The sequence below is a fragment of the Hydra vulgaris genome, chromosome 14 (genome assembly GCF_038396675.1).
Source record: "Hydra vulgaris chromosome 14, alternate assembly HydraT2T_AEP".
Classification (NCBI taxonomy): Eukaryota; Metazoa; Cnidaria; class Hydrozoa; order Anthoathecata; family Hydridae; genus Hydra; species Hydra vulgaris.
Window position 1 is genome coordinate 19897297 of NC_088933.1, and position 27704 is coordinate 19925000.

At 27.1% G+C, this 27704-nt stretch overlaps 2 protein-coding genes across 2 annotated transcripts in view; one reads left to right on the forward strand and one right to left on the reverse strand.

The window, feature by feature from the left end:
• Positions 1-10326, reverse strand: part of LOC100206195 (ankyrin repeat and MYND domain-containing protein 2) — a 36829-nt gene extending 26503 nt beyond the window's left edge. Inside the window, exons 1-2 of the mRNA XM_065818153.1 lie at positions 10122-10326; positions 5763-5821 (exon numbers count right to left, since the gene is read on the reverse strand). Of these exons, the coding sequence (XP_065674225.1) occupies positions 5763-5821; positions 10122-10191 (129 nt within the window). The 5' untranslated portion in view covers positions 10192-10326. The remainder of the gene's footprint in view (positions 1-5762; positions 5822-10121) is intronic.
• Positions 1-27704, forward strand: part of LOC100207195 (proteasome subunit alpha type-5) — a 59591-nt gene that overhangs the window by 14743 nt on the left and 17144 nt on the right. The window contains exons 2-4 of the mRNA XM_065818155.1: positions 22851-22904; positions 23708-23774; positions 23855-23981. Coding sequence (XP_065674227.1) covers positions 22876-22904; positions 23708-23774; positions 23855-23981 — 223 coding nt within the window. The 5' untranslated portion in view covers positions 22851-22875. The remainder of the gene's footprint in view (positions 1-22850; positions 22905-23707; positions 23775-23854; positions 23982-27704) is intronic.

Genomic DNA, 27704 nt, shown 5'->3' on the forward strand with positions numbered 1-27704 from the left:
ATTCAAGACATCTGTATAACTATTATGCAGTGTATTTTTTTAAACATCATGACTGTGATGCAGTGTAATTTTGTTTAAAACAACTATAGCTGTGATGCTAGTTGAAAATTTGCCTAAACTAAACCTTGCAGTTTTCAGTAAAGGCATTACTAACTTTATAAGAGCTTTTGCACCCAAATTGCACCCAAATTATTTTTTTAATATTACTTGCTACTGTTCTTATTCCATTTTTTAAAACATTGCTTAAATGGTGGTAGAGCAATCACCTCTTGTTCCACTTTCTGAATATTATTATTAATTCTGATGGAGCAAAAACCTCTAGTTTCACCTTACAAAATATTACTATAAATGTTGCTAGAACAATCATCTATTGCTCTACCTTTTAAAGTATTACTATAAATGTTTTTGGAGCACAATTTAAGAAAGAGATAACATGAAGTTGCATTCTTATTTCATAAATTTATCAATCACAGATCTTAGGCTAATATTTTTTAAAAAAGCACTTTTAATTCCGGCTTTAACAAAAATATTTATTTCTGCCGAATTTTCTGCCATGCTTTTTGAAGATTTTTTAAGATTTGTATGATATGAACATATTTTACTGTGTTATTTTTTAGAAATGTGTATCAACATACTTTTCAAAAGATATTTTTTAAATACTAAAACAGTTTAACTTTAATTTTGCATGATTTTGTTTTTTGATCTTATTTATATCAAGTTTATACTGAAGAAATTCTGTGCTATTTTTGAAATCTATTTTCTCGCCTTCGAAAATCTTTTTTCTTATTGCCAGTCAAATTTCATTCAGAAAAAAGCTTGCCCAGATATCTTTTTTTGTATTAAAGAATGTTATAGATGTCCCTTAAGGGTTTTGAATATACAGATTGCAAGCCTCCCAAGGAAGCGCATGTGGTCACACGCCTTGTTCGTCTATATTTTGAGTAATTTAAGACAACCGTTTTTATATAGTAAGCGTTTTAAGAATTTGCGGCAAAAAAAAGGTATAAAAAACAAAAATCAATAATCTATTTCTGAATTAGGATTTTACATTCAAGTTACTATGTTTACAAATAGTAAATTTACTAATATAAAGTAAACACCTACTAATGTAAATAATATCTAATTAAAATAAATATAATGCTAATTTTCACAATATATAATAAAAATAATAAACTTTATAACATAAATAATACTAATAATAATAATAATAACAATAATAATAATAATTGTTATTAATATTAGTAATAATAGTTAAAAGTACTTAATAATAGTAATGTAAATATTTACAAAAATAACAATAAGCAATAGTAATGACAACAAAATATATAGTAGAAATTAAAAAAAAAAAAACAATACTCAAGACAATAAAAATTGATTATAGAAATTATAAACATTAACTATATGTTTTTAATAAAAAGTAGAACGAACTGGTTTTAAATGTTGAGAATGAATTGAGAGCTTTTAGTTCATAAGGAAGTTTGTTCCAAGTTTTGCTTTGATATTTTATAGATTTATGCCCGTATTTATGAGAGTGGTGTTTAGAGACTGACAGGTTTAAACTACCATTGGAATGAAGGTGATAACGAGTGTTGGCACTTTTGGAAAAGAAATTGATAAAAGTTAAATGTATGTTATTGTGTTGGTGGTTCCAGACAAATTGACAGTTTGAAAATTGAATATAGTCACAGTTTTAATACTTTAGAAGTTAGGTAGATCACATTAGTATTAAATTTAATATTCTGAAAATAAATATTTTTTAAAGCCTTGTTTTGGAGGTGGGATAACCTAATAAGAGCTTGTTGATGGGACTGCCCCCATACTTGGCATGCATATCTAAGATGTGAGCCAAAAATAGCATGCTATATGTTCAAGAGTGTCAAGATTAAAATAATGGCAAACTTAGGCCAACATGCCATTAGACCTACTTAGTTTCATTCCTTAGCCTTTACAGTGGGATAAAAAGGAAAGATTTATATCAATTTTTATACCAAGATATTTAATTGAGTTAACAGGTTAAATTTTTTTGCCACTTAATCTAAAGTTCATATGTTTATAGATTTTTGTTTTATTTGATTTAAAGATAATGAGTTCAGTTTTATTAGAGTTTAGAAAAAGCTTGTTGGAGCGAAGCCACTGAACTAGATTGGCAAGATCATGGTTAATATGTTTGGTAATTTTTTTAAAGGATTTATTAATTAGCATTAGATAAGTTTCATCAGCAAAGTGGTAAACAGTAGCAAACTTAATGGATGTATGAAGATCATCAATATAAAGAAGGAAAAGCAGTGGTCCCAATACTGAACCCTGTGAAACACCATTAGGACATTTTACAAGAGTAGATTTTGAGTCATTAATAGAAACAAATTGTGTTCTATCATTTAAACATGTAGTAAACAAAGAATAAAACAGAAATACTCCAAGAAAGAAAATGAATACTGTACAAAACAGAAAATCTAAATAAAATAAACTAAAAAAAAATTAAAAAAAGAAAAATTTTGTCAAAAAAATAATATACCTAAATATTTTACTGTTTATTTTTTTTTAAGGGTGTGTTTTTACACTGTAAGAATTGATACAAGTCAAGAGAAAGAATATAACGAAAATAAAAATATTTTTTTAATATAAAATTTATTCGCAACTTTTGTCAGTTAGTATATTAAGGTAATACTTTATTATTTGCGCTAGAAATATGGACAATTTTAAAATTCATTTTTCAAATGTTTTTGCTAAACTTTACTGTTTTGATCAATGCACAGGAAAGCAAGAAAACTAATCGCTATTTATTTGTAAAAAAAATTTTTTATCTTTCAATAAAATATTTGGTTGTTTTCGCTACCCCCATTGAAATAGTCTACACTTTTGTTGGATTCTTCAAATTGTACATTTAAAAAGGATAGTTTATTTTCGATGAACTCTTGTTATTGATGATGCTCCAAAAGCTAGTGCATTAATTTACTGAACTTTTTTAACAAAATTTTTAGGACTTTTAGGAGTTTAAAACTTTTTAAAAAAGTTTTAAATGAAAAATAAATACTTTAGATGTATTTAAAAGTTTTTTAGTACATTTTTTCAAACAGAGCAATTATTATGTTCATTATCTCTAGTAATTCTAGAAAACACTTTTTCAGACAGATATCTTATAGCTTTGATATATATATATATATATATATATATATATATATATATATATATATATATATATATATATATATATATATATATATATATATACATATATATATATATATATATATATATATATATATATATATATATATATATATATATGTATATATACGTATATATATATATACATGTATATATATATATACGTATATATATGTATATATATATATATATGTATGTATATATATATATTTATATATATATATATGTATATATACGTCTATATATACGCATATATATATACGTATATATATTTATATATATGCGGTAGTGGTGTAGTGGTAAAGCGCTCGCTTCATAAGCAAGAGGTTCCGAGTTCGATCCCCACCACGTCCCTGGTAGTACCGTGCTCAACTTGTTTCTCCGCGCAGCGGCCTTGTTCCTCAAGGTTCGTGTTTCGGAGTTATAGAGTTGAGAGAGGGTTATAACCACTATTAAGTAGCCTCCTCATCTGTAGTGGCCTTCTCGGCCTTGAGGAGGTGAATAACAAAAAAAAAAATATATATATATATATATATATATGTATATATATACATGTATATACATATATGTATATATATTTATATATATATGTATATATATACATATATATATACACATATATATATATATATATAGTGGTAGTACCGCGCTTAACTTGTTTCTCCAGGCACCAGCCTTGTTTGTCAAGGTTCGTGTTTCGGAGTTATAGAGTTGGGAGAGGGTTCCCTGTCCCAGAGAAATTTACTAGAAATATTGCCAAAAATCTGCATTTTTTTCTGAAAAAAACAATATTTGCCATTAAAAATGCAAAAAAAAAAAAACAATTTTTATTTGGGCAGCGCCCAAATACGGTTGGCGCTGTCGAAAACGGTCTAGAATAGCCCCTGATATATATATATATATTTATATATATATATATATATATATATATATATATATATATATAAATATATACATATATATGTATATATATATATGTATATATATATGTATATATATATATGTATATATATATATATATATTTATATATATATATATATATATATATATATATATATATATATATATATATATATGGGGCTCACAGTGGCTGGTAAACTTCAATTCAGATTAAACTCAATTTTTTTCAGACAATTGTTATCGCAATAATTTAGATCTTCCTATATTTATGAACAGTGATGTATTCAATGATCTCTTCCTTTTGATCTGCATATCAAATCCGTTGCAAAATTAGCATCCACTAAGGTTGCATCTCTTTATCACGCTCGCCACTTACTCCAGATTCTATTCTTTATCTCAGTAAATCTCAAATCCCGCCTTGTATGGAATACTGTTGCCATATCTGGAGCGGATCATCTAATAATGCCTTTTCTCTTTTAGACAAGGTGCAAAAATGCATTGTAAACATAGTTGGACCTGTTCTTGCAGCCAACCTTCAACCATTATCACATTGTCGTATTGTTGCTTCTTTCTCTTTTCTATAAATACTATAATAGATACTGCTCTAAAGAGCTAGCATCTTTTGTGCCTACTAAAATTCATTCTTGTGTTACTCGCCATTCATTTAAGTCTCACCTTTTTTCTGTGACTGTTTCTAAATGCTCCAAAAACTCTTATTCATCTAGCTTTTTTCCTCGAACATCAGTCCTTTGAAATTCACTTCCTTCATCTTGCTTTCCTGATTCATATAATTTGCAATCCTTTAAGTTGTCTGTCAATCGTTATCTTGCTCTACAATCTTCATCTTTTGCTTGTATCTTGTTGGAAGCAAAGATGTTAAAAAAAAATTGTTTTTCTATTAAATTTAAAATAAAAACTTTTTTAAGTAAATAAGTTACTTTAATTAAACTTTTTAAAACTAAGTACATTTTTTTTCTTGCTGGCGATGATGAAGCTAAGAAGATTTAAAATTAAACATAAACTGATTTTACATTTATAATATTTTGGAATTGTCAGATTTATTCTTATAGAAATATTATTTTATAAAAGTTTTTATTTTAATTGATACACAAATTTTAACATTTCTATTTTTTATTATACTATTTTTTAATCCATATCTTTAGTTCTACCCTGACATTCTTTCACACACTGTTATTTTATCTTATTTTGCCTGCTGTTGAAGCATGGTTTTAATTTAGTAAACATTCACCTAGAAATGATCTAGAAATCAACAAGGCAAAACTCAAATTACTGTTGGCGACGGTAATGGTAACATTACAAAGCAGGTTTTTGGGGTTAATTATCAATTTATTTTATTATTTCTCTAAATTAGGGTGTACTATGAGGTTATTGTATGAGGGTGTTATATCTAAGATACCTTGCAAAATAAACATTGTCTGTTATTTAAATATATTAAATATGGGTGTGTATTAAGAGTTATTTTGTATAATCAATGGACCCCCTTAGCTTATTTACAAGCTATTTGGCATTTCTTGATACTACAATCAATAAAATCTTGCTTGGTTGGTCACTACTAATAATAATAGTTTTACAGCTTCCACAAAACTGTTAAAAACAGTTTTTGAAATGTTTCTAAATCCTTAAAACATTTTTTTTATTCTTTAAAAGAAATTGACAAAACAACAACACTGACCTCTTCAGTAACATCTACATTTACTTGACTTATGAGTTCTTTTACAGCTGACAAATTACCTAAGAAACAAAATGATTAAATGTTCAAACAACTATCAAGATCATTCGTTGCAATAATTAAAATACTTAAAGAAAAAATACACAAATTAAAAAATTTTTTGTTGTAGTAATCTACTAATTTTGTATAATAACAAAGCAATCTACTATATTTGATAATAAATAAAAGATAATAAGCAATCTACTAATTTTGTATTTAATTAGCTGAAAAAAATTAAACACAACAAATGATTTAAAATCAAATATTTAAAAGTGAAAGAAAAAACATCTAAATTAGAATGAAGAACATTTAATGAAAAAGTGAAAAGGAAGCTTTTCTTTCATAACAGTTTATAATATTTTAAGTTGCAAAAATTGTTCAAACAAGTTAACCTTCTTTGAATTGATTTTTGTAAATACAAAATTCATTTTGAAATATGTAATAAATATAACCCATAACCTTTGAAATAAATATACAATTTAAACAATTTTTTAATTAAAAAATTCAAACAACAGAATGCCTATTTAATTAAAACAAATAATTTATAGAATTGACAACTTTTAATTTCAAACATCAATAAAAATTAATAAAGCAAAAAATAATTAAACTAATTTTTTTGTTTTGTGTAAAATAATAAAAAAAAAACTTAAAGTAATAAGGTACGCATTCTCAGTTTTAAACCTGGGTGGGTAATTGGTAAATAATTGTTAATTTTACCCATCCAACCTTAAGTATTAGTTGTATTTGTTGCTGGGTTAGTTAGCGATTTTACAGCACAATAAAAAACATTTGACATTGACAAAAAAACATGTAATTTTTATGAACTTAACTTTCTTCTATCTTTTTTTATAATAAAGCTTGAACCTTGAGGTTTTTTACATCAATCAGTTTGACTCAACTTTTTTCCGACCATATATAGAAAGTAATATAGTTAATATGACTTCTTTATATGTTATTCATGTCTCTAGACCATTATATATAAAAAAAATTTGGAGCGAACATGTTTTTTAAAAAGTAGTTTTTGAAGGTAAAACTTCCTAAGTACAAACACATCAAACTTGTTTGAAAATATCCATATAGATTAAAAAAAGGATAAGGAATCTAATCGAATGGGAACCTTTTTAACATTTATACATAATTTCTAAGTTATCGGTGTTTAAAAACTTTAAGGTCCATTTATTAAAAATAAACTTTTTTTAAAAAGTTTCCCTGTAAAAAAAGCAAGTATAGCCTTTCCTCTATTTAAATCAAATATTTATTTATGTTTTCTTGAAGAAATGGTACAGAGGAATTTTGTTTAGAAATTATGAATATAATTTTTTCTTCTTTTGTTTTTGTTGTTTCTTTTGATTTTTGTGCTTGATTTTTGATGCTTTTTTATTTTATTTTAGTGCCATTTTCACTTTCACTTCACGCCGAACTTTTCATACTTAAGTACAAGGCGCCTTGTCAAAAAATCATCAGTTTTTCCAGCATAAAAAATACAATAACTTTGGATCCAATTAATTTCTAAAGTTGAAAAATCCCTCATTTTTTTTAAGTCTTTTTAAACTCTATACAACTATGTTAATCATATATAAATATATTGACAAAAAAAAAATACTCTGGAATTGCTAGCTTAGTAAAAGATATAAAATATATAAAGATAAATTTAAAATTTCAATGAAAATCAGCTTTTATTTTGTATTAAAAAATGTTATAGATACTCCTTATGGGCTTTAAATACATCTATTATATATATATATATATATATATATATATATATATATATATATATATATATATATATATATATATATATATAAATATATATATATGTATATATATATGTATATATACATATATATATATATATATATATATATATATATATATATATATAAATATATATATATATATGTATATATATATGTATGTATATATACATATATATATATATATATATATATATATATATATATACAAATATTAGCCCTCAGAAATAGGGTTCGACAATGCTGCTCCAACTACACATATATATATATGAATATATATATACATATGTGTGTGTGTATATATATATATATATATATATATATATATATATATATATATATATATATATATATATATATATATATATATTTACGGGCCTTTTCAAGACCTTTTTTTATATGGTCATAATTTCTTCAACCAATCAAAAAATTTGGCATCTAAAAATGTGGCATCATAACTTTTTGTAGAGTTGTTTGATTTTTATAATTTTTTCATTTTTAAAATACTAAACAAAAGCTTTTTAAAATATTTCTTGAATCTTTCAAATGATATATAAAAAATTTAGTATTTGATCAATTTAAAAATTTAATGTTAGGTATGCTTTTTATGTCAAGTAAGTACAATTTTTAAAAATTGGATGTCTTGGGTTGTTTTTTTTAAGAAATTTTAAAAGTTAACATCTTAGATAAGTTTTTATATAAGTTAATTAAGTTAAAACATCTGTTATAGCAAGTAAATTTATCCTTATAAAAATCTTTATATTAAAATACAATATTTCTAGGGGTTATATATACCCTCATTATTCAAGTGATATTAAAAGCCATTAAAAAACAAACAAATAATAAAACTTCAATGTAATGTGTTCTTGCGTCTTAAATAAGAAAAATAAGGTTTCCAAAAGGACAATGTGACATAATCACCATCGTCTTCATTCAAACCAACTTCATTTGGAGGTGAACACTGGTGATACTGTATTTCTAAAGACTCTCACTTTTCTCTTAAAAAATTCTGCCTCTACTTTAAACGTGTTGTTTTTATTCCAGCCAAAGGCACCATGGCAATTTCTGGAATGCCCCACCACAGCCAAATTTTCCCATTTTCCCTCAAAAGTATGTTTTTGGTGTTGGCAAATGTGAGTTGAAACCCTGAGTTTTGTTTCACCTACATAGAATTTTCCACACGAACACTCCAGTTTGTAGACTCCTGGATAAAAGTTGTTGGGAAGTCGAGGCTTGTTTTTTTGAGTTATTAATTGTTGAAGGTTTTTTGGTGATTTAAAAACTGGAGTATAGCCTGCATTTTTAAATATCTTTTTTAATTGATTATTTAATTTTGGTACCCATGGCAGAGAAATATAATTAAGTTCTAGTTTTTTGATGTTATTGTTGTTGTTTTGTTGATTATTTTGCTTATAGTTTTTCATTTTTTTTGACAATATTTTGAAGTATTTTTTTATTATAACTATTTTCTATTAACATTTCTGTAAGAAACTTTAGTTCATGATTTATGTGTTCTTTACTGCATAATGCAAAAGCTCTTTAGATAAAATCTTTAAATACACCATAAATTATTTTTGGATTGTGACAAGAATGCGGCTTTATTTGCACATTTGTTATTGCATCTTTGCGATAGGTATTAAAAAGATAAGTTCTGGATTTATTATTTGTTATTGAGAGATCAAGAAAATTTATTGTGTGAATCATTTTCTTTTTCAATTGTATATTTTTTATTTATGTGTTGATTATTTAATAAGTCGAGAAAACGTTTTGATTCTTTCTCATTATTAAAACGGGAATGGATATTGTCAACATACCTTTTAAATGATTTTACATATATTAGTGGTGTAAGATATTGTGTCTGTATTAACGCTTTTTCTTTATAATGTTGCAGAAAACTCTCTGCCATTACTACCATTAATGATAAATCTATAGGACCAGCATCTTCTAATGTGTGTATATTGGTTTTATTTAAAAAATAACAGGTTTGACAAACTCAAATCTAAAAGTATTTTTATTTCTGAAAACAATAATTTTGAGTTAAAGATAGGACTGTTTCATAATTGTTCTAATAAAATATCGATTGATTGATTAAGTTTTAACTTAATTTTTTAAGAACCGAATATTTTTCTTATTAAATTACCACTAGAAGTAGGTACTTCCAGTCGTAATATATTAAGAAAAATATTCAGTTCTTAAAAAGACATCGAATTTTAAAAAAATTGCTTCTTTACAATGTTATATTCAAACAAAAAAATAGCAAATGCAATACATTAAGAATCAAAGCTTAGGAATTTTATTTTCCTGAGAATATTTAGAAATATATTATGATGTGTGTTGAAGAAAACAGCTTTTTTAAACACTTATTAAAACTGTTTTTTTTTGTTTGTTTGTTTTTTTGATTTCAAATTATATATATGTTTTAGATATGTAAATAAATTTAAGCACTGGTGTAACAGTTTACATCTATTTATATCATAAATTCGCAAATAAAGTTCGCAAATGCAAATGAATACAAAATTAGATGCAGTAGACTAAAGAACAAGACTAAAAAAATAAAAATCTCACTTACCATTTTTCACATTTAGAAAAAAAGCTTTTTCTATTTCTGAAAGGTGATCGTTTGTTTTTTCTGCCTTCATTTTTTTATTTATACAACAAAAAAAAGATAAATCATTGAAAATTCATTGTCTTAAACTTTTTATCGTCACGATTTAGTACTGTACCGCGTAAAATAGACTGCCATGTTTATTTTTATTTTACTAAAGGTACTGCGCACATTATATTAATTCGTATGCGTCGGGGTTTCCACTAAAAAACTCTTAAAATTAAAAGAATAGGCCGGGTAAATAAAAAAAAAGCAATTGCTTTTTTTTATTTACCCGGCCAAATGGACGAAAACTATATGTTTTTTGCCTCAAAATCTCGATTTTTATTCTGGACTTGTTATATTTACTTTACAAAAATCTCAATCAAGAAACAGAAGTATTGATCATATAGCTTTTTTGGAAGTGAGTTAAAAAATCCGTCATGCTTCATTTTGAAAGTATTAACGTTGATAATTTCTGGTACATTTCTATTGAAGGTAAGGAAATCAGGAAGTAATGCACTCCAATTGGCTGCAACATGGTTATGTAGTTTTGCGAGCTGCACATTTAATAACTCCTGGTGCCTGAGTGCGATAGGAAAAACCCCGAAGACTAACTACTGGTCCAGGTTGTGCATGTGCAGGAGTCAGTAATGGTGTTTCGATCCATTTGACTTTGTTTATGCTGTGGTTTTATGACTATGGTTAAAACGAAAAAGTTACTAGTTTCTATTAGCAAACTTTGACTTTTAGAAAAAATTTTAATAAAAACGAATTTTTTGTATATTTTAATACACTGTTGATAAAATATCCATTTAATTTATTAATAAAAAGTTATTTAAAAGCATCGTTTTAAAAACAGATAAAAACCAGGCTGTATAGTTAAAAAAAAAAAAGAACAAAAGAAAAATCCGCTTTAACATCTTTTCGCTTCTAAACTTTTCGTTTTAACGACCCGGAACCAGAAATATTGGGTGAGATTGCCTCGGTGCCGTCGATTTTCAGGTGATTAAATATCGATAGCCAAGCAGCGATCCATTAGCTTTTAGTGTACGAAGACATGAGACAAATTTTGTGGCTCGATTTTGAACAGATTCAAGAGCGTTTATATTTTCGATTGAAAAATGATACCCATTCTGTTGAGCAATACTTCAAATGAGGCCTTATGTAAGAGCAGTAAAGGTAGAAAATGTTTTTTAAGAGTCCAATGTTTGAAAGTGCGTTGAAGAATACCGAGAACAGCATATGAATTAGAACTAGCTTTCGCAACTGCTTTAAGAATGCGAGCAAAGTCGTTTTTATTAGTCATTGTTTAGTGGAAACAGTAATCTTTAAATTTTTCATCGACGGTTTATTAAAAATCCTGTACATGCATTTTTCATGAATTAATCTTATTGACCATGTGTTAGCTCAGTCAACTATCTATTGATATTGATGTGTTTTTGTTGCAGGTTAGAGGGTTCTTTATTTATTGCCGTAAGTTAGGTGTTGTCAACATAAAGTTTTCGAATGTGGTTGAGCTGACGAGGCATTTTATTAATAAAAATAAGGAACAGTGGTGGTTCAATACGTGAACCACAACCCTAAGGCACACCACTGAAAACGTTCCACCCTTTTCTATAAAAACTTGTTGTTTTTGATTTGATAGAAGTGAATTTATCCACATGATAATTAAGCAGCTTGGAATCTGACTTACATTTTGCAGTTAAATTAGCTTCATACTCTTTAGAATCTTTATATAGATGCAACTTTACGCGACAAAAAGATTAATTGAATGCAGATTTAAGAAATGGTTTGACAGTTTGTGGAGCAGTATGAAGCCATGTAAATGTTAAAAATTTATCTTTTGTTTCTTTATAATTTTATATTAAAATATTGTAAGTTGGTATTTTTTTCCGAATAGTTGAACGGTGAATAGGCACAAATTCACCATAACTACAAATTCACCATAACTACTTGATAGTAATATTGCAATATTTGTTAGCACTCCTCAACGTTTTTATCGTTAAAAAGCATTATTAACTTCAATTTTAGTTAACAATGCTTCATCACTTGCATTTTGTATTATTTAAGAGCAATTAAAATAAATTTAAAGATGGAAGCCATATTAGCTTAACAGCATTAAATATGCAGTTGGGTCAAACGCATTTTACGAGTCATATTTACGAGTCATCGTAACTGTATGAGAATTGCATTTAGGCTTAGTGCATCTTGCTTTAGCAATAGAAGTCAAACAGATACCTTTCGGAAAAAAATGTCTGGTTGGACCAAACGTTATTAATGAACAAACATTATTTATTATACATATTATTATACATTAAACTTTAAAGCTGGTCACACGTTTGTTCTGGCTATTGCTGGCCACACGTTTGTTCTGGCTATTGCTGGTCACACGTTTGTTCTGGCTATTGCTGGTCACACGTTTGTTCTGGCTATTGCTGGTCACACGTTTGTTCTGGCTATTGCTGGTCACACGTTTGTTCTGGCTATTGCTGGTCACACGTTTGTTCTGGCTATTGCTGGCCACACGTTTGTTCTGGCTATTGCTGGTCACACGTTTGTTCTGGCTATTGCTGGTCACACGTTTGTTCTGGCTATTGCTGGTCACACGTTTGTTCTGGCTATTGCTGGTCACACGTTTGTTCTGGCTATTGCTGGACACACGTTTGTTCACATGTGTGTTATTATCAAAGTAAAAACTTTTTGTTTTGCTAATTGTTTTTTAGCATAGGACAGTGATTAGATTGCTTAATGCTATTCCGTGGTGCTCTGTAACAATGTCATTACGTCTTAAGAAAGTACCTTGAAAACAATACAGAAAAAACGCTACAATTAGTTACAGGTTGAAATCAATTTTGAACATGAGTGGCTAGTGAATGGTATTGTATTGGCATATAAGTGACAAACGCATTGCTTATAAAGCATTGCTGTAGTACAAGTAAACTTGCGGTACTATTTAATAGATTGAAGTGTAAACGCTAAAAACATTGAAGTGGTAATATAAATTTACAAACTTTATTAGCGTAACAAATGGAATGCACAAAATTGATACACTCGAGTATAAAAAAAAATGCATCAATGCATAATTAAAAGTTCTTATAGGACCCTACATATAGGATTTAAAAAAAAAAAAGTTTCAGGTGTCTTCACCAAAATTTATCAAACTTCGCTTGACATTTAGTAACATTTAATGCTTTTGCTTAAGATATATATAACTTCACGAAATATTTATATTTGAAGATGGCCAGATGTTCCATTTATAAGTTACAAATTCTCTTTCATGGTTGTGTCTTTTAAAATTGTAATTAAAACAAAATGCAACAGTTGAAAATATAATTTATAGACTAATACAAGTTTAAAAAAAAAACATTAAAATAAGTACAATAGCTATTGTTGTGCTTGTAATTATTTTATATTGGTTTGTCAGTTAAAGAAGTTGTTTCATGCTTGTTGCAGGAAGCTTAACAAAGTACAACCTGCCAATACATTGTTCTGTATTACTATGTACTGTTTATTGTATTAGTATGTATCGTTATGTATTATTAATTCAATGATCGTCTAGGTCATATTGTAAAAATCCAGAAAACATTTTGCAAATTAATCCGGAAAAAATCCAGAGTTTATTTTCCTTATATTTTTCTAAAATTAGCTTTAATCTTTTTTATTTTTTTCGAAACTTATTTTTTTGTATGAGTAATGATTGAAAAAATTCGAAAACAAATGTACTGCAAAAATATATTTAAAAAACTCAGTTAGTTTGCTTTATTTTATAAATATAATTTCAACAATGCTGCAGACAACATTATAAAAGTTAGGGAGTAAGTAGAAATTAATGGAAAATTTAAAAAGAAAAAATATGCTTGACTTTTTTATCAAAAAAGTCAAGCATTTTTTTTCTTTTTAAATTTTTTTAGATGTTTGAAGAAAAAAATAGATTAATAAAAGTTGTAAGTAAAAGTTTTTGAATATGAAAGAACAATTACAGAAAAAAGATTGGATTTGGGTAATGGACGACCAGTCACACAAGATTGCGTTTGGTGAGTGAAAGAAGAGCTCGCTTCAATAGTGACATTAACATTTATTAGGACATGGGTGGTGAGAAGAGGGAAGTCAAGTAGCACCTAAAATTTTATTTATGTATTCACAAAACTGTCAAGTTTTGACAATTGGTTTGAGAGAAGTTTTATTATATTGCCCAACCACGAGGGACTTGCTCAGTAAATATCTTTACCATTAAAAAAAAAATTCCTCAAAATCAGACTTAGTGAACATATTTGAAATATTATCATTTATTTCCATCATCATGGCGATCTATATTTGGAAGTGAAACATGAATTCCCAATTTTTAAATATTTTTACAGTATATTCCGCAGATTACACACGTTCTAAGTTGCGCAATAGTGTGCAAACCGTTAAGAATAACGTTTTACCATTTGATTTAAAATGTAACTTGATACGAAAAAACAAAAAACAATTTAATTTTTGGAAATTTTTTCATCATAGTTTACTATTCCTATTCACTCCATGTTTAAATAGTGAAATAAGTTTAAAATAAAGAGTTCAAATAAAGAAAACAATAACGAACATTTTTTATTGCAGTAATAATTTTATTACTGTAATTAAGATTTTCCTCACCGACACTGAAATAGAACATAGAACAGAAATAAGATAGAAAAAATCTGTTTATTAAAAAAAATTGAAAAAAGACAAAATAAATAAATACTTATATCAAAATCGTAAATCCTTTTTCCATTAACTACTGTTAAATATCGGAAAACAGATCGCCATTATAAACGGATCCGGCATTTTTTGGTGTTTGAGACTTTCAGACATGGAGCAAACTTCAAACATTTGTATTTTTCTACTTATGTCAAATAATGATGCTTTGCAAAAAAAAATTGCAATTATCACCCCAAACATGAGGACAACAATTTGATAAAATATTTTTTGTACTATTTTTAACTAGACTTATATTCATCGATAAATTTATATAGTTTTATAGTTTTATCTCTCAGCATTCAAAAATTATGGCCATATAAGATGCGTAATCCCTCAAATTGAGGGGAGTTTAAACTGAGTTTTTTAAACTTACAAATTATTGCCCTCACATTTGGGGTGGGGTAGGAGATAAAACTTTATGGTTTTGCAAAGCATCATTATTTGACATATGTATAAACATACAAATGTTTGTAGCTTGCTCCATGTGTGGAAAGTAGCTATCTATAACCAAAAAATGCTCTATCCATCACTGATTGCCATGAGTCAAAGATACATTTTAAAGTTAACTATTTACATTTTTAAAGTTCTTGGTTATACTTCAAAGTGACAGTCTTAGTTTTTTCAATGACGCTAGGTAATGGATCATATTTAAAGCATAGCTGAATTTCTGGTAATTTTGAAATAAAAAAATATTCTATCCAGTTGAAATTTAATTGGGTTAAAATTTGCTAATAAGAAAGAGAAATTTATACAACTTTTTGTATATGCGGGAGAGAGATAAACTTCTCTTTAAAATTTGGGAGACTCTCGTGTTTTGAAAGGCCTTTAATCAGTAACTAGAATGCTATACCTCATTGGAACTTCTTAGAATATAGCTACTCTTTTCTAAATTTGATGCTAAGAATATTACAGTTTCTGCAAATTAATGTATATATTTTTTGTCTTCGGAACATAAAGTGTTAACATTTACACTTAAAATAGGAATTTGATACCAAAAGATTATCAAATTTCTAGTTTGAATTTGGTTCTTACAATAAATTGACATATATTTGACGTAAAATATTACTTCCTAGTGTAATTTGCTGACAATTAAAGTTTCACACACATACAAATCGTATTTCTGATGTATCTTTGCGGAATATGACATCAGAATAAAGTATATGTAATCTTAGTATTGTTGTTAACTTTAATATTCATCATTATTATTAACAAACTTAATGTACAATATAGTTTTTTTTATCAAACTCATCGCATTATTTTGGACGCATTAGGAAGCTTCTATATAATAGCTATAACTTCAGAGGAAAACGCTAAATATAATCTTTCAAAGTGCTATCTAGATTTTACTGACAACCGATGCAATCTTCTACGAGATTATTGCATTTAAAAATAAAAAAACTCTGCGATAGAGAGAAAAAGTTTAGAATTAAACGGGCTCCCTTCCCTTGTATTTAGGAAAAAGTCAATAAAATTTGAATTTAATCTTCTAACACGGTGAAACTTTTAAGTTCCATTAGTTTAAATACTATCATTTAAATCTGGGAACTCAATAACTTTTGTGTCAAAGTAGATCACTGTAATGTTACACAGTCAATTACCCAAAAGGTACAGGACGTCCTAGGACGTCCATAGGACGTACCGTTTAGGTCCATTCGTCCAAGTCTAAAATGGTACACCTTTAGACGTCCATTAAACGTCCAAAATAGTACGTTCCAATGACGTATTAATAAAACAGATTTTATTAAGTCATTATGTTACGTTACGCTATTATATTTCCGTCATTATATATACGTCATATTATACGTCATTGGTACGTTCTCGAAAGCCTATTGAACTTACTTTTACACATGCGTGAATTTAAAATATTTTCAAAATAGTTAAAAAAGATGTTGCCAGATACACAGAAAAAAGAAAGCTTATGGAGAAGACCAGCATGCCAAACTTTATCATAAGCTTAAGAAATGTCAAGAGCGATGGCCTTAACTTCTCCACCGTTATCTAATGCACGATAAAACCTATCAGTTATTACTGTTAGCAAATCAGCTATAGAACGAGAAGATCGAAATCCATATTGATGATCAGAAAGTTATTAGATTCAAGATGAGAAATTAAGTGTTTGTTGATTAAAGATTCAAAAACCTTGCATATGATAAGAAGAAGACTAATGGGACAGTAGTTAGACGAATTAGATCGCTCTCCAGAATTTTTGAAAATAGGGATAACAGATGCCGCTTTCCAGCAGGCTTCAAAACAAGACTCTGATAAGTACTTGTTGAATAGTTTTGAAAGTATGGATGACAGCTCCGGAGAACACTTCTGCAAGACAATAACAGGTATGTTGTCTGGGCCACAAGCTGTAGAAGAGTCTAGGCAGGAAATCACTTTAGATACAGAAGCTGGAGTGATACAAATGTCAAGCAATGGATCAACCTGTTTGACAGCTATATCGGTTAGAATGCAACTAGTGGAATCAAGAGATGATATTAATGAAAAGTTCTTAGCTAATAATTCAGCTTTGTCTTTAGGTAAGGTGACAAAGTCTGAACCATACAAGAGAGGTGGAATTAAAGATTTGCCCTTATTATTGATACTATTAAAGGTTCTCCAGAAGTCACGAGAGCCTAATTTTTGTGATGAAATGCGATATTTCATGACCTGAGAATAGCGGGCTTTAACGTTAGACAAAACTTTTTTACAATGGTTTCTAGCAGTAATAAACAGACGTCTGTTTTCTTGAGAATTGTTTTGCTGATAGATATGGAAGTAACGGTTTTGATTGGCAATTGCAACAGCATAATGTGAGGAAAACCATGGAGGAGAGTGAGGCTTGACTTGCAATTGTCGAGAGGACAGTTGTAAGAGGTATAATGATAGTAGGATTCAGATGATAAAGAAGAATGAGATAATAGTTTTAGAAAAATTAAACTGTGATCAAAAGCACACAAGGGTGAATATGGAGAAACTGAGCACTGACTAGGATCAGAAACAAGACATCAGTCGAGTAGAGAAGGTAAATGATTCGGGTTGCCTGGAAAACAAGTTAGAAAGTTGACTATTTGAGTTAGGGATTGAGAAAGGCAAAAGTTGTGGGTTTTAATGCCTGCAGAATCTCTGACTCAAGAGCCAAGCCATTCAGTATGATGAGCATTAAAGGCATCAACAACAACAATATTAGTTGATGGATAAAGAGAGAGGGCTTGGTCTATATGATCAGAAATAACATCAAGAAGAGTGCAGTCTTGAGATGAAGGAGAGCGATATAGAACAAAGAGAAAGGTAATAGAGTGAAGTGGTGCTAAACAAAAGCACATGAAAGAATAGTCTGTGGGTTCAAACCTAGTTTCACAACAAATGGGTGAATTAATACGAATGTAAATGCGCAGGCCAAGCATGTGACTATTGGAGTCTTTACGAATTAAAGGAAGATAACCATCAACACTAAGATCGCAAGATGAGACAGTTGAACTCAAATAGCCTCACAAAGAGCAAGTAGGTCTGGTGAACTTTGCAAGAGGTAAGACTCAACAGAAGAAAAGTTTCTTCGAAGACCACGAATATTAGTGAATTATAGGTTAAGAGAACTTGGTGATGATAATGGTTTATTGTGTTTTATAGTTTTTTGTACTTTATTCATTTTTAAATTTGTTAAAGAACTTGACTGCAAAGTTACTTCTAATGTTCACTTACTTTGACAATAAAAATCTATATTCCAAATTTTATTATTGCTGAAGAGTGATGCCTGGGTGTGTAAAAGTTTTAGTGAAAATAACAATGGTTGTATTGACAATAGTAATAGTTGTGGTGTTGTGACAAGTTTGCTTTTTAAACAAGAAGGTAACAAGTTTGATACCTGCCACGTCTCTTAAAGTACTGTGCTTAACTTAAATCCAACCACAGCAGCCTTGTTTGTTAGGGTTGGTGTTTAAGTTTAAGTGTTCAATTAAAAGCTAAAATTTTGTATATGTGTATGTATATATATATATGTATATATATATATATATATATTTGTATATATATATATATATATATAATATATATATATATATATATATATATATATATATATATATATATATATATATATATATATATATGTATATATATATATATATATTTATATATATATATATATATATATTTATATATATATATATATATATATATATATATATATATATATATATATATATATATATAATGTATATATATATACCATATAGAGTTGTGACTCTATATGGTATTTAAATTTGGTTAAATATTTAATCATCCTTTTATTTGATTTTATTAATTGTTAAGGTTACTCAAATGAGAGGAGTGTGAGGAGCGACTCCACGGAAAACGGTTATTTAAGACCGAAATACATAAGACAGTCTTATATATAAGACTGAAATATTTTGTTAACAGTAAATAAGAGAACATGAAACAGTCGTACGTTGCTGATTTTCTCCTATTCATTATTTGCAAATATATTTGCGTTCGTTTTTTATTTTAATTTATTTTCTTTATGTATGACTTTCCAAAACTAATAACAAATATTTAAATATAAATTTTTGTTTTGCATGTCTTTTAGTTTGTAGACTTTTTAGAAAGTAACTTTACACAATTTTGTGATAAATATTATTTCTTTAGATGCTATTGTTGGTGGCAAAGTTAGTTATGTTCCAAGCAACATCGAGTGGGCTGTTGGCGACATATTAAAACAAGCCAAGAAATAATGTTTTTGTTTGATAGTATTTATATAATATTATTGTCAAAAATATTATTCTTTTTATGTTTTTGTAATGATTTGTGTCAATTATTTGGCATTAGGATAATAATTACCTTATTATTATCCTAATGCCACTTGTGTTGAATCCTAAAACACGTGTATATTAAATTTAGATTTTGTGGGGGAAAAAAAATGCTAGAAATGGAATCGGTATGAAATGAGCTGAATAAAATTAAACGCTGAGTGAACGGACAAAATATAGACGTTCGTAGGACGTCCAAAAGCGTCTATTGTGGACCTCCAAACGAACTGTGTTGGACGTACTTTAGAAGTCCAATATGGATGGACGAAAGTCGTTGCATTTGGTACGTTTAAGCGGACCATTTTGGATGTCCTTGGATGTACTATGGACGTCCGTGTGCCCATTGGGTAGCAACTTCAAAAAACTGTTTAGCATTTTCAATAACAACTTTAGCTGACAAAGCTTCACTGTAAACTTAGTTTTTAATAGTTTCACCAATCGAGAACTAAATTAATCAGTGACTAATATCGAGATCGGAGCTGACCAGCACATCCATCACTCCAGAATGGAAAATGGAAACTGGTGGAGCTTTACCCTTGACCATGTTAATAGGTTGGTTGTTGTTTGTAAATGCAATACTACGATCATGGTTTAATTCATTTGATATGATTGCTACTGGAAACTTCGCCAAATTAAAATTTTTATTAAGTTCACCATTCTGAAATGTAGTACTTTTATGAAAGTAACGAGCTGCTGTGAATATGGAAAAATGTTCATGCCCAAAATAAGCACCTTCGGTCTCGTGGAGTTATTTTTGTAGTTCTTTGAAAATCGACACTGATTATTACTTCAACTTCTTTGAGATTTGCCTTCAGCTTTGAAAAATGACGCTAAATATTATATTTATGCATTCTCATTTTGCTACCATCAACCATTTCTGATACAAGCTTTTTCTTGAACTTTGCAAACAACCTTTTTTTAGGTTATCCAACGGTAATATAATATAACATCAATTTTTTCAATTCTTGGCACAAATCAGATATTATGATTCTTCTTGGACATTTTAATTGCCTTTCATGCACATGAGTGACTTGACAGAGCATACATCAAGTTTCACAAGATCCCAGTGGTTCAGCAGGCAGATTTTCAATAATTCTATTTTTTTTCTTCTATGAATACTCGTTTACAAGTATTCAAAACTTCTTAGAAATAAAAAAAATTCCACGAGAAATTAGCGCAAGTTATTAAGTTTATTTCATAGAATCTACATCGTTAATGTTAAGAAAAAAATTAACAAAACGAAACGTTTTAATTACTAACATTTTTTGTTATGGCATTACGTTGTACATGCCGCAATCAGGTCGAGAATTTAAAAAAAATATAAAAACAGCACTTTGACTGTTGATTTTCTTACAAAGAAATAAAATAAATCAGGCGGTGTCTTCTGTATAATACAAGTACATTTTTTACAATGAAACTAAATCCCTAATGTAACAGCAAATTAAAATCTCAAATGATAACTTTCACGATCAATTTTTTAGTTTTTATTCGGGAAGTATATTTTTTAAATATTTTGTTGTTGGGGAAATGAGTTTACAAGGTTTCATCTTGGTCCATAATTCTTTTACGGACGTCAAGAACACTAATTATTTTTGAGAATGCAAAATGCTCTGTCACTATTAATTTTGCTGCGATAAATATTTATTAAAGATTATATTGGGAAGTATATATTATTATCGTATATGTCCGATCATAACTTAAATTCCGACAATAAACTAATATATTATTCAAAATATAATTGTCAGTAGCTTTAATATAACTTTTTTAATGATCCGAACTTAAATATTGTTTAATAATAATAAAATTTTGAAAGCTGCTTTCCAAATTTTAAAATCTATATAATATAGGTTTAAAAAGGTATAGATATATAAATAAATTTTTTTATATCTATATATGAAGTTAGGAGTAAGCACTACCTCAAGAAATATTTATATAGAGAGAAAAGACTGATAATTGGTCTATTCTTTTTAATATTTCAAATAATAAATAATGAGAATATATCTTATGCGTATATTAATATCGTAAATTATAAAATAATAATATTATAATTTATTGCATTAATATATAAAAATACTATCTGTATATGATATATTCTTATCAGATGTTGTTTGTTTCCAGTTTAGCTAAGCTAGTTGTTCACTAATTCTGATTTGCAATTTTCAAATAGTAAGTAGTGTAAAACTAATAGAAAAAAGACTGTAGTTTCTATGCTTTTTGGAAAATATTGTTATTAATATTACAATTTAAAAAAGCTAAATAGTCATTTGGTTTTGAAAGCTGTTTTTACACTTTTTAATCAAAACGCACTTATAAAATCTCCTGGAATCCTAGCTCTTGTAAAGTCCTTTGGCTCTCATGCTTCTTAATGAGGATTGTTAGCAGTTCTCTAGTATTATCAAAAATATTTTTTTAAATTAAAATTCTCAAATAAGGTGAAATTTCTAATAACATTTTTCAAGGGAAGTGATTTTTAAAAGAATAGCTGTTGACACACTTGTTGAAAAACACTTGTTGAAAAAAACAACTTTAAAAATATCCAAAGTTTTATGTTTTTAATTTTTAATAGATAAATATAAAATATGATATAAATTTTTTTTAATCTAAATGAGATCACTGTCAAGTTTCCCTAAAATAAAACAAAAAACAATTTACTAGTCTTCTTGGCTGTAATAATTTTGCTATTAAGTAAGTAAAGTATATATATATATATATATATATATATATATATATATATATATATATATATATATATATATATATATATATATATATATATATATATATATATATATATATATATATATATAAATTGTAAACTAATAATTTTACTTTATGTTCCAATCGTATATAGTTTTTTAACAAAAAAGCTATATTTGCATTTCACCTGATGATAGCAATAGCATGAAATAAAGTTGTAAAAATCATGTAGTTTTATTTCTGCTATACACATGCACGCACGCATGCACATTGATCTTTGAAAAGCTTTTTGAAATACTATTATACATGTATATTTTGTATTAACTTGTGAAGCTAGTATTTAGTGATCTATAAAAAAAAACAATTATTTATTGAAAAGAAATATTGTCAAAAATTTGAGTATAAAAAAAGTGGCATTCAGACTGTTGTTTGAAGTCTTGCTCCTTTTGTAGAGTTAAAGGTGTAAAAACTTGCTCTAGTATTTGTTTCAAAATTCTTTTATTTTCAGGTACAGTAGTAAAGTTATAAAGAACATGTTTCTCACAAGAACAGAATATGATCGGTAAAATAAAACTGCTCAAATTTTATTTTTATTTAATTATACTGTTAGATTTAAAGTTTTTATTTATTTTGCCATAGATAAATTGGGGTCTTGTGAAAATTCCAATTCTTATTGAAAATTTTAAATCTTAAATTTTAAATATTTGTCAGAAAAATCAAATAAATATTATTTCAACTAAATTTTTTATATTTTAAGATTTATATTAATATTAAATAATAAAAATAACTTAACTAAAATATTTTGTAACATTTATTCAACTTCTTTATTATTGTTATTTGTTACTTTATTATTTCTCTCTTGAGAATATTAGTCACTGATTAATTTAAATTCACATTTTTCTATAACTCTATTATTACATTTAAATAATAGATAATTAAATCTATTTTATCGAGCCATAATAACTTGGGAAAATTCTGTCCACTCCCTATTGGAATAGAGAGACAAAATATCAATAGAAAAGGAAACTGTTTTATGATTTAAAAACAAAAGCAAAGATTAACCGACACTTATTAGAATTACCATGTTAAAACACACAAAGAAACATTTAAAGTAAAGCCAAACAAAAGAAAAACAAGATTTAAAAAATAAATTAATTTGTTTAATTTAAATTTAATCTCTAATTTAACAAATTTTAAATTTATTAAGTTTTTTTACTATAATTAAAACTTTCACTTTTTTAATGCGCCTGTAAATTAATATGACATTAAAACATTTCACTTTAAACATGATATTCCAACATTTATATTAAATGATCTTGTGTTTTTTCTTAAATTTTTGTAACTGTTTTTTTATTTTATTTTTAGTGGTGTTAACCTTTTTTCACCTGAAGGCAGATTGTTCCAAGTTGAGTATGCAATTGAAGCAATTAAAGTACTTAAATTATATATTATTATAAATTAAAATGTTAAAAATATTTGGTGTTTTTTTTAACTTTAAAAACTTTTGTTTAGCTTGGATCGACCGCTATTGGCATTCAAACAGCAGAAGGAGTAGTCTTAGCTGTGGAAAGAAGAATTACTTCACCACTTATCATTCCGAAAAGTATTGAAAAAATATATGAAGTTGATACACATATAGGTTTGCTATATTAGTATTCAAATAAAATTTAATATGTAATATTATATAAAAGATCTTATACTATTTAAGTTTAGTGAGTCAAAACTACATAGTGTTATGACTATAACAGCTGTTAAAGATTTTGTTAATAAAAATAGTTCATGAATATAGTTTGGTATCAAAAGTTCAGAATTTTGTCTATTCTTTTTTAAACATGTTTTTGGTTGCAGACTCAATTGCATCTTGTAATAAGAAATTCCAGTTGTCCACCACTCTATTTGTTAAATAGTAAAACCTGTATATATTTTTTAGCAAATTCTCGATAAACCCTTTCATTATGGCAATTCGTGAACATGTAGCTGTAAAATCTGTAAAATTAGGCTTTTTAAACCTAATATATTCAGTATTTTAAACATCTCTTTTAAGCTAACCCTTCTCCTTACTTGTTACATTGGTAAACCTAATATTTTTCTCCTTTCTTCATAACAGATGCCTTTCAGTGTTTCAATCCTAGTTGATCTACATTGTACATTTTCCAGTCTATGATTAATATCTTTAATACAATTTTTAGATTTTTTTATTTAATTTTATTTTTTTAATGTAATTCACATCCCCAAGGCTGAGAATGCTACTACAGTCAAGGAGGCTACTATAATTGTGGTTACAACCCTCTCTCAACTCTGAAACACAAACCTTGATGAACAAGGCTGCTGCGCAAAGAAACAAGTTGAGCGTGGTACTACCAGGGACATGGTGGGGATCTAACTCAGAACTTCTTGCTCATGAAGCAAATGCTTTACCGCTACACCACTACCGCATTAGATCATTTAGATCAGTTGTTGAGATTCCTCTAGGACCCATCAATTTTAATGTTTAAATAAAGTGAAAATAAGTAGAATTAAATGCTGATTTTGAAAATAGTATTGATTTACTGGAAAAATTAAGTTGCTCAAGACAATGAACATTTGGCGGTTCCCTAATATCATCATACATCAGAACACATTTTTTTTTTCGTATTGCATATTGAGTATAATACTCACATCATACTCAATACACAACTCAACATACGCAACAATATATATCTTTTTTGAGTATTTAGCGTAAAAATACTCAAATTTTTTTAGTGTAAAATAGAATTTTGGTAAGTAATATAGTTTTTTATTTTTTTTATGAATTTCAAACAAATATAAAATTTCTTCAAAAGAAGAAAAAGACAATTTTATTTTTAAAAAATGTATATAATCAAAAACACAATCGTTAATCACTCCCTAGCAATGTTTTTAAAACGAATTATTTTGGTTTTGAGTGTTAAAAGTCACTTCTTTAAACTGCTAGGGAGCAATTAGCATTGCATTTTAAGTAATAACTTTAAATGATTGCTTTAAATAGCATTTTACAAGCTGCTAATAATGCTAGTAATCATCAAGCTTTTCATATTTGAAACTTCATGTGTTTGAATTGAATTTTTTTTATAGTTGCATAAAAATACGCAATTTTTTTGAGTTGATGTTAGTTTCATTTTGTTATTTTTATGAGAGATGTATATAACTATAGATGTGTATAAGCCAAAATTCTTAGATAAAAAAATCCTAATTAGATGCAAATATTTATTTATATATTTATATTAAATAAGTTAATTAGTTATATTATAAATAACTAAATAAAATCATATATATATATATATATATATATATATATATATATATATATATATATATATATATATATATATATATATATATATATCAGGGGTCAAATAAGTGTAGGTCATTGGCACCCCCAGACTGTTTTTGAGACATTTTGTTGCCTTTCAAATTTTATGATACTGAAAAATGTACATTTTAGTTTTAAGCTTTTTTCATTGCCAAACAGAAATCGATTTTAAGCCAGGAAAGAAAAATTACAGTTTTTTTATTGGCTGTAGCTGAAGTTGACCATTTTCACAGGTTTTACATCGACAATCATTTTCTGGTGTTTTACTTAGCATAATCAGGTAATTTTTAGCATTGATAACTTCTTGTAACTATTGATAAGTGATTTTTATGTCATTCTCTTTTGTTAAAAAATCACGGATGACACTTGTCAAGTACTTGTTATAATAAAATGAGGATATCATGGATATAGTTAAAATTGTAATGTCATCCAATATGGCAACCCAAGAGCCGGGTAATATGCATTTAAAATGAATTTTAGAGCGTCATAGTCACTATGTTAGAAGTCTTTTGTCTGTAATATTATTCCTAAAAGTGTTAAAAAGATGAAAAAAGCCAATCACGAACTGTCTTAAAAAAGTCAAAACTGTTACATTAATAGTTGACATTTAGCGATAGCTGATTTTTTTTTGCCTTAGGTTGCCAGGTTAATTTTGTCTATTTTATTAAAAAGCTTCTTTTTATTAAAAAGTTCTTGGTCTTTAAGGAATGAATGGCCAACATAATGCTGAAAATATTATATTGTTTTAAAAACAAATATTAAGTCAATATGGTTTTGATAAATCTAAAGTTGGCAGTTATGTGAGTGATGGAGATAAAACTTTTCTGTGAGGTTTTACTCAAATGCTAAATAAGAGGTTTTACTAAATGCTTGCTAAAGACATAATTACGATTCAAAATGATAAATTAAATTAAACAAACTATCTAATAAGAGTGATGTTAAGATTGATGCTAATGGAATTAACGATGTTGAAAATTATGAATTTGGTGATCATAGTGTTATTGATCAAATATAGTTTGAACTCGGCACCAGAAAATTATTTCAATTTGCATGGGAAAACCACAAGAATAATATTTCTATATGTAATACTGTGGGCTCATGCAATCAATTGAAAATAGTTTAGTCATATTTTTTGAAAAAATACATATAAAAACTGTTTAGACATTGTTCATTTGCTAAACAGACTCATTAGACAATCAAATATTTTATCAACACCAAAAAAAGAAGATAAGCAAACAAAAATTTAACTTGTTTGTCATCATGTTTTTTAATGTTGATTTGTTTTTACAAAGCATATCAAAAAAATTGTTTTGAAACAGTAAAACATCCAGTCACTTAAGCAGATATTGAATTCTATTTATCAATGATGCTCCCAGCACATAGATTAAAACTTGGTAATTTTGCATATATATATGTTGATTATTTATTATGAAACAGCAAAATAAATGTTAAAAATTGCTAAAATAATAAATTTAGAATAATTTTATTAAAGTTTTTTGTTATGCATGTTAAAATTGTTATATAGAAAAGTTTTCTTTTGTAATTTTTCTTTACTCTTTTTTTTTTTTAAAAAAAATTTTAATCCAAAACTTTTAACCTAAAAGATAGCATAAAATCTCCTATTCCTTGCAATCTTTTATTTATTTTTGATACAGTAGCACACAAAAGGTTGCTAGTAAAATTAAAAGAATTTTGTGAAAATGAAGTTTTATTGGGCTGGTTTAGAGGATATTTAAGTGACAACTCAAAGGGTTATTATCAGTACTTATAATTCAGAATGTTAGGAAGTATCAAATGGAGTGCAACAGGGCTTAGTGTTGAGGCTGTTGTTGTTTGTTTTATATATTGATCATAAAAAATAAAAAACTGTTGTTAACTGTATGCTGATGATACAAAAATTATTTTGGTGATTACAAACATCAATGACAACTGTGTATTACAAGAGGATTTAATTAACATTAATTAATGGAGTGAAAAATGGTTGTTACTCTTCAACATAGAAAAATATAAAATTATGCATATCGAAGAAAA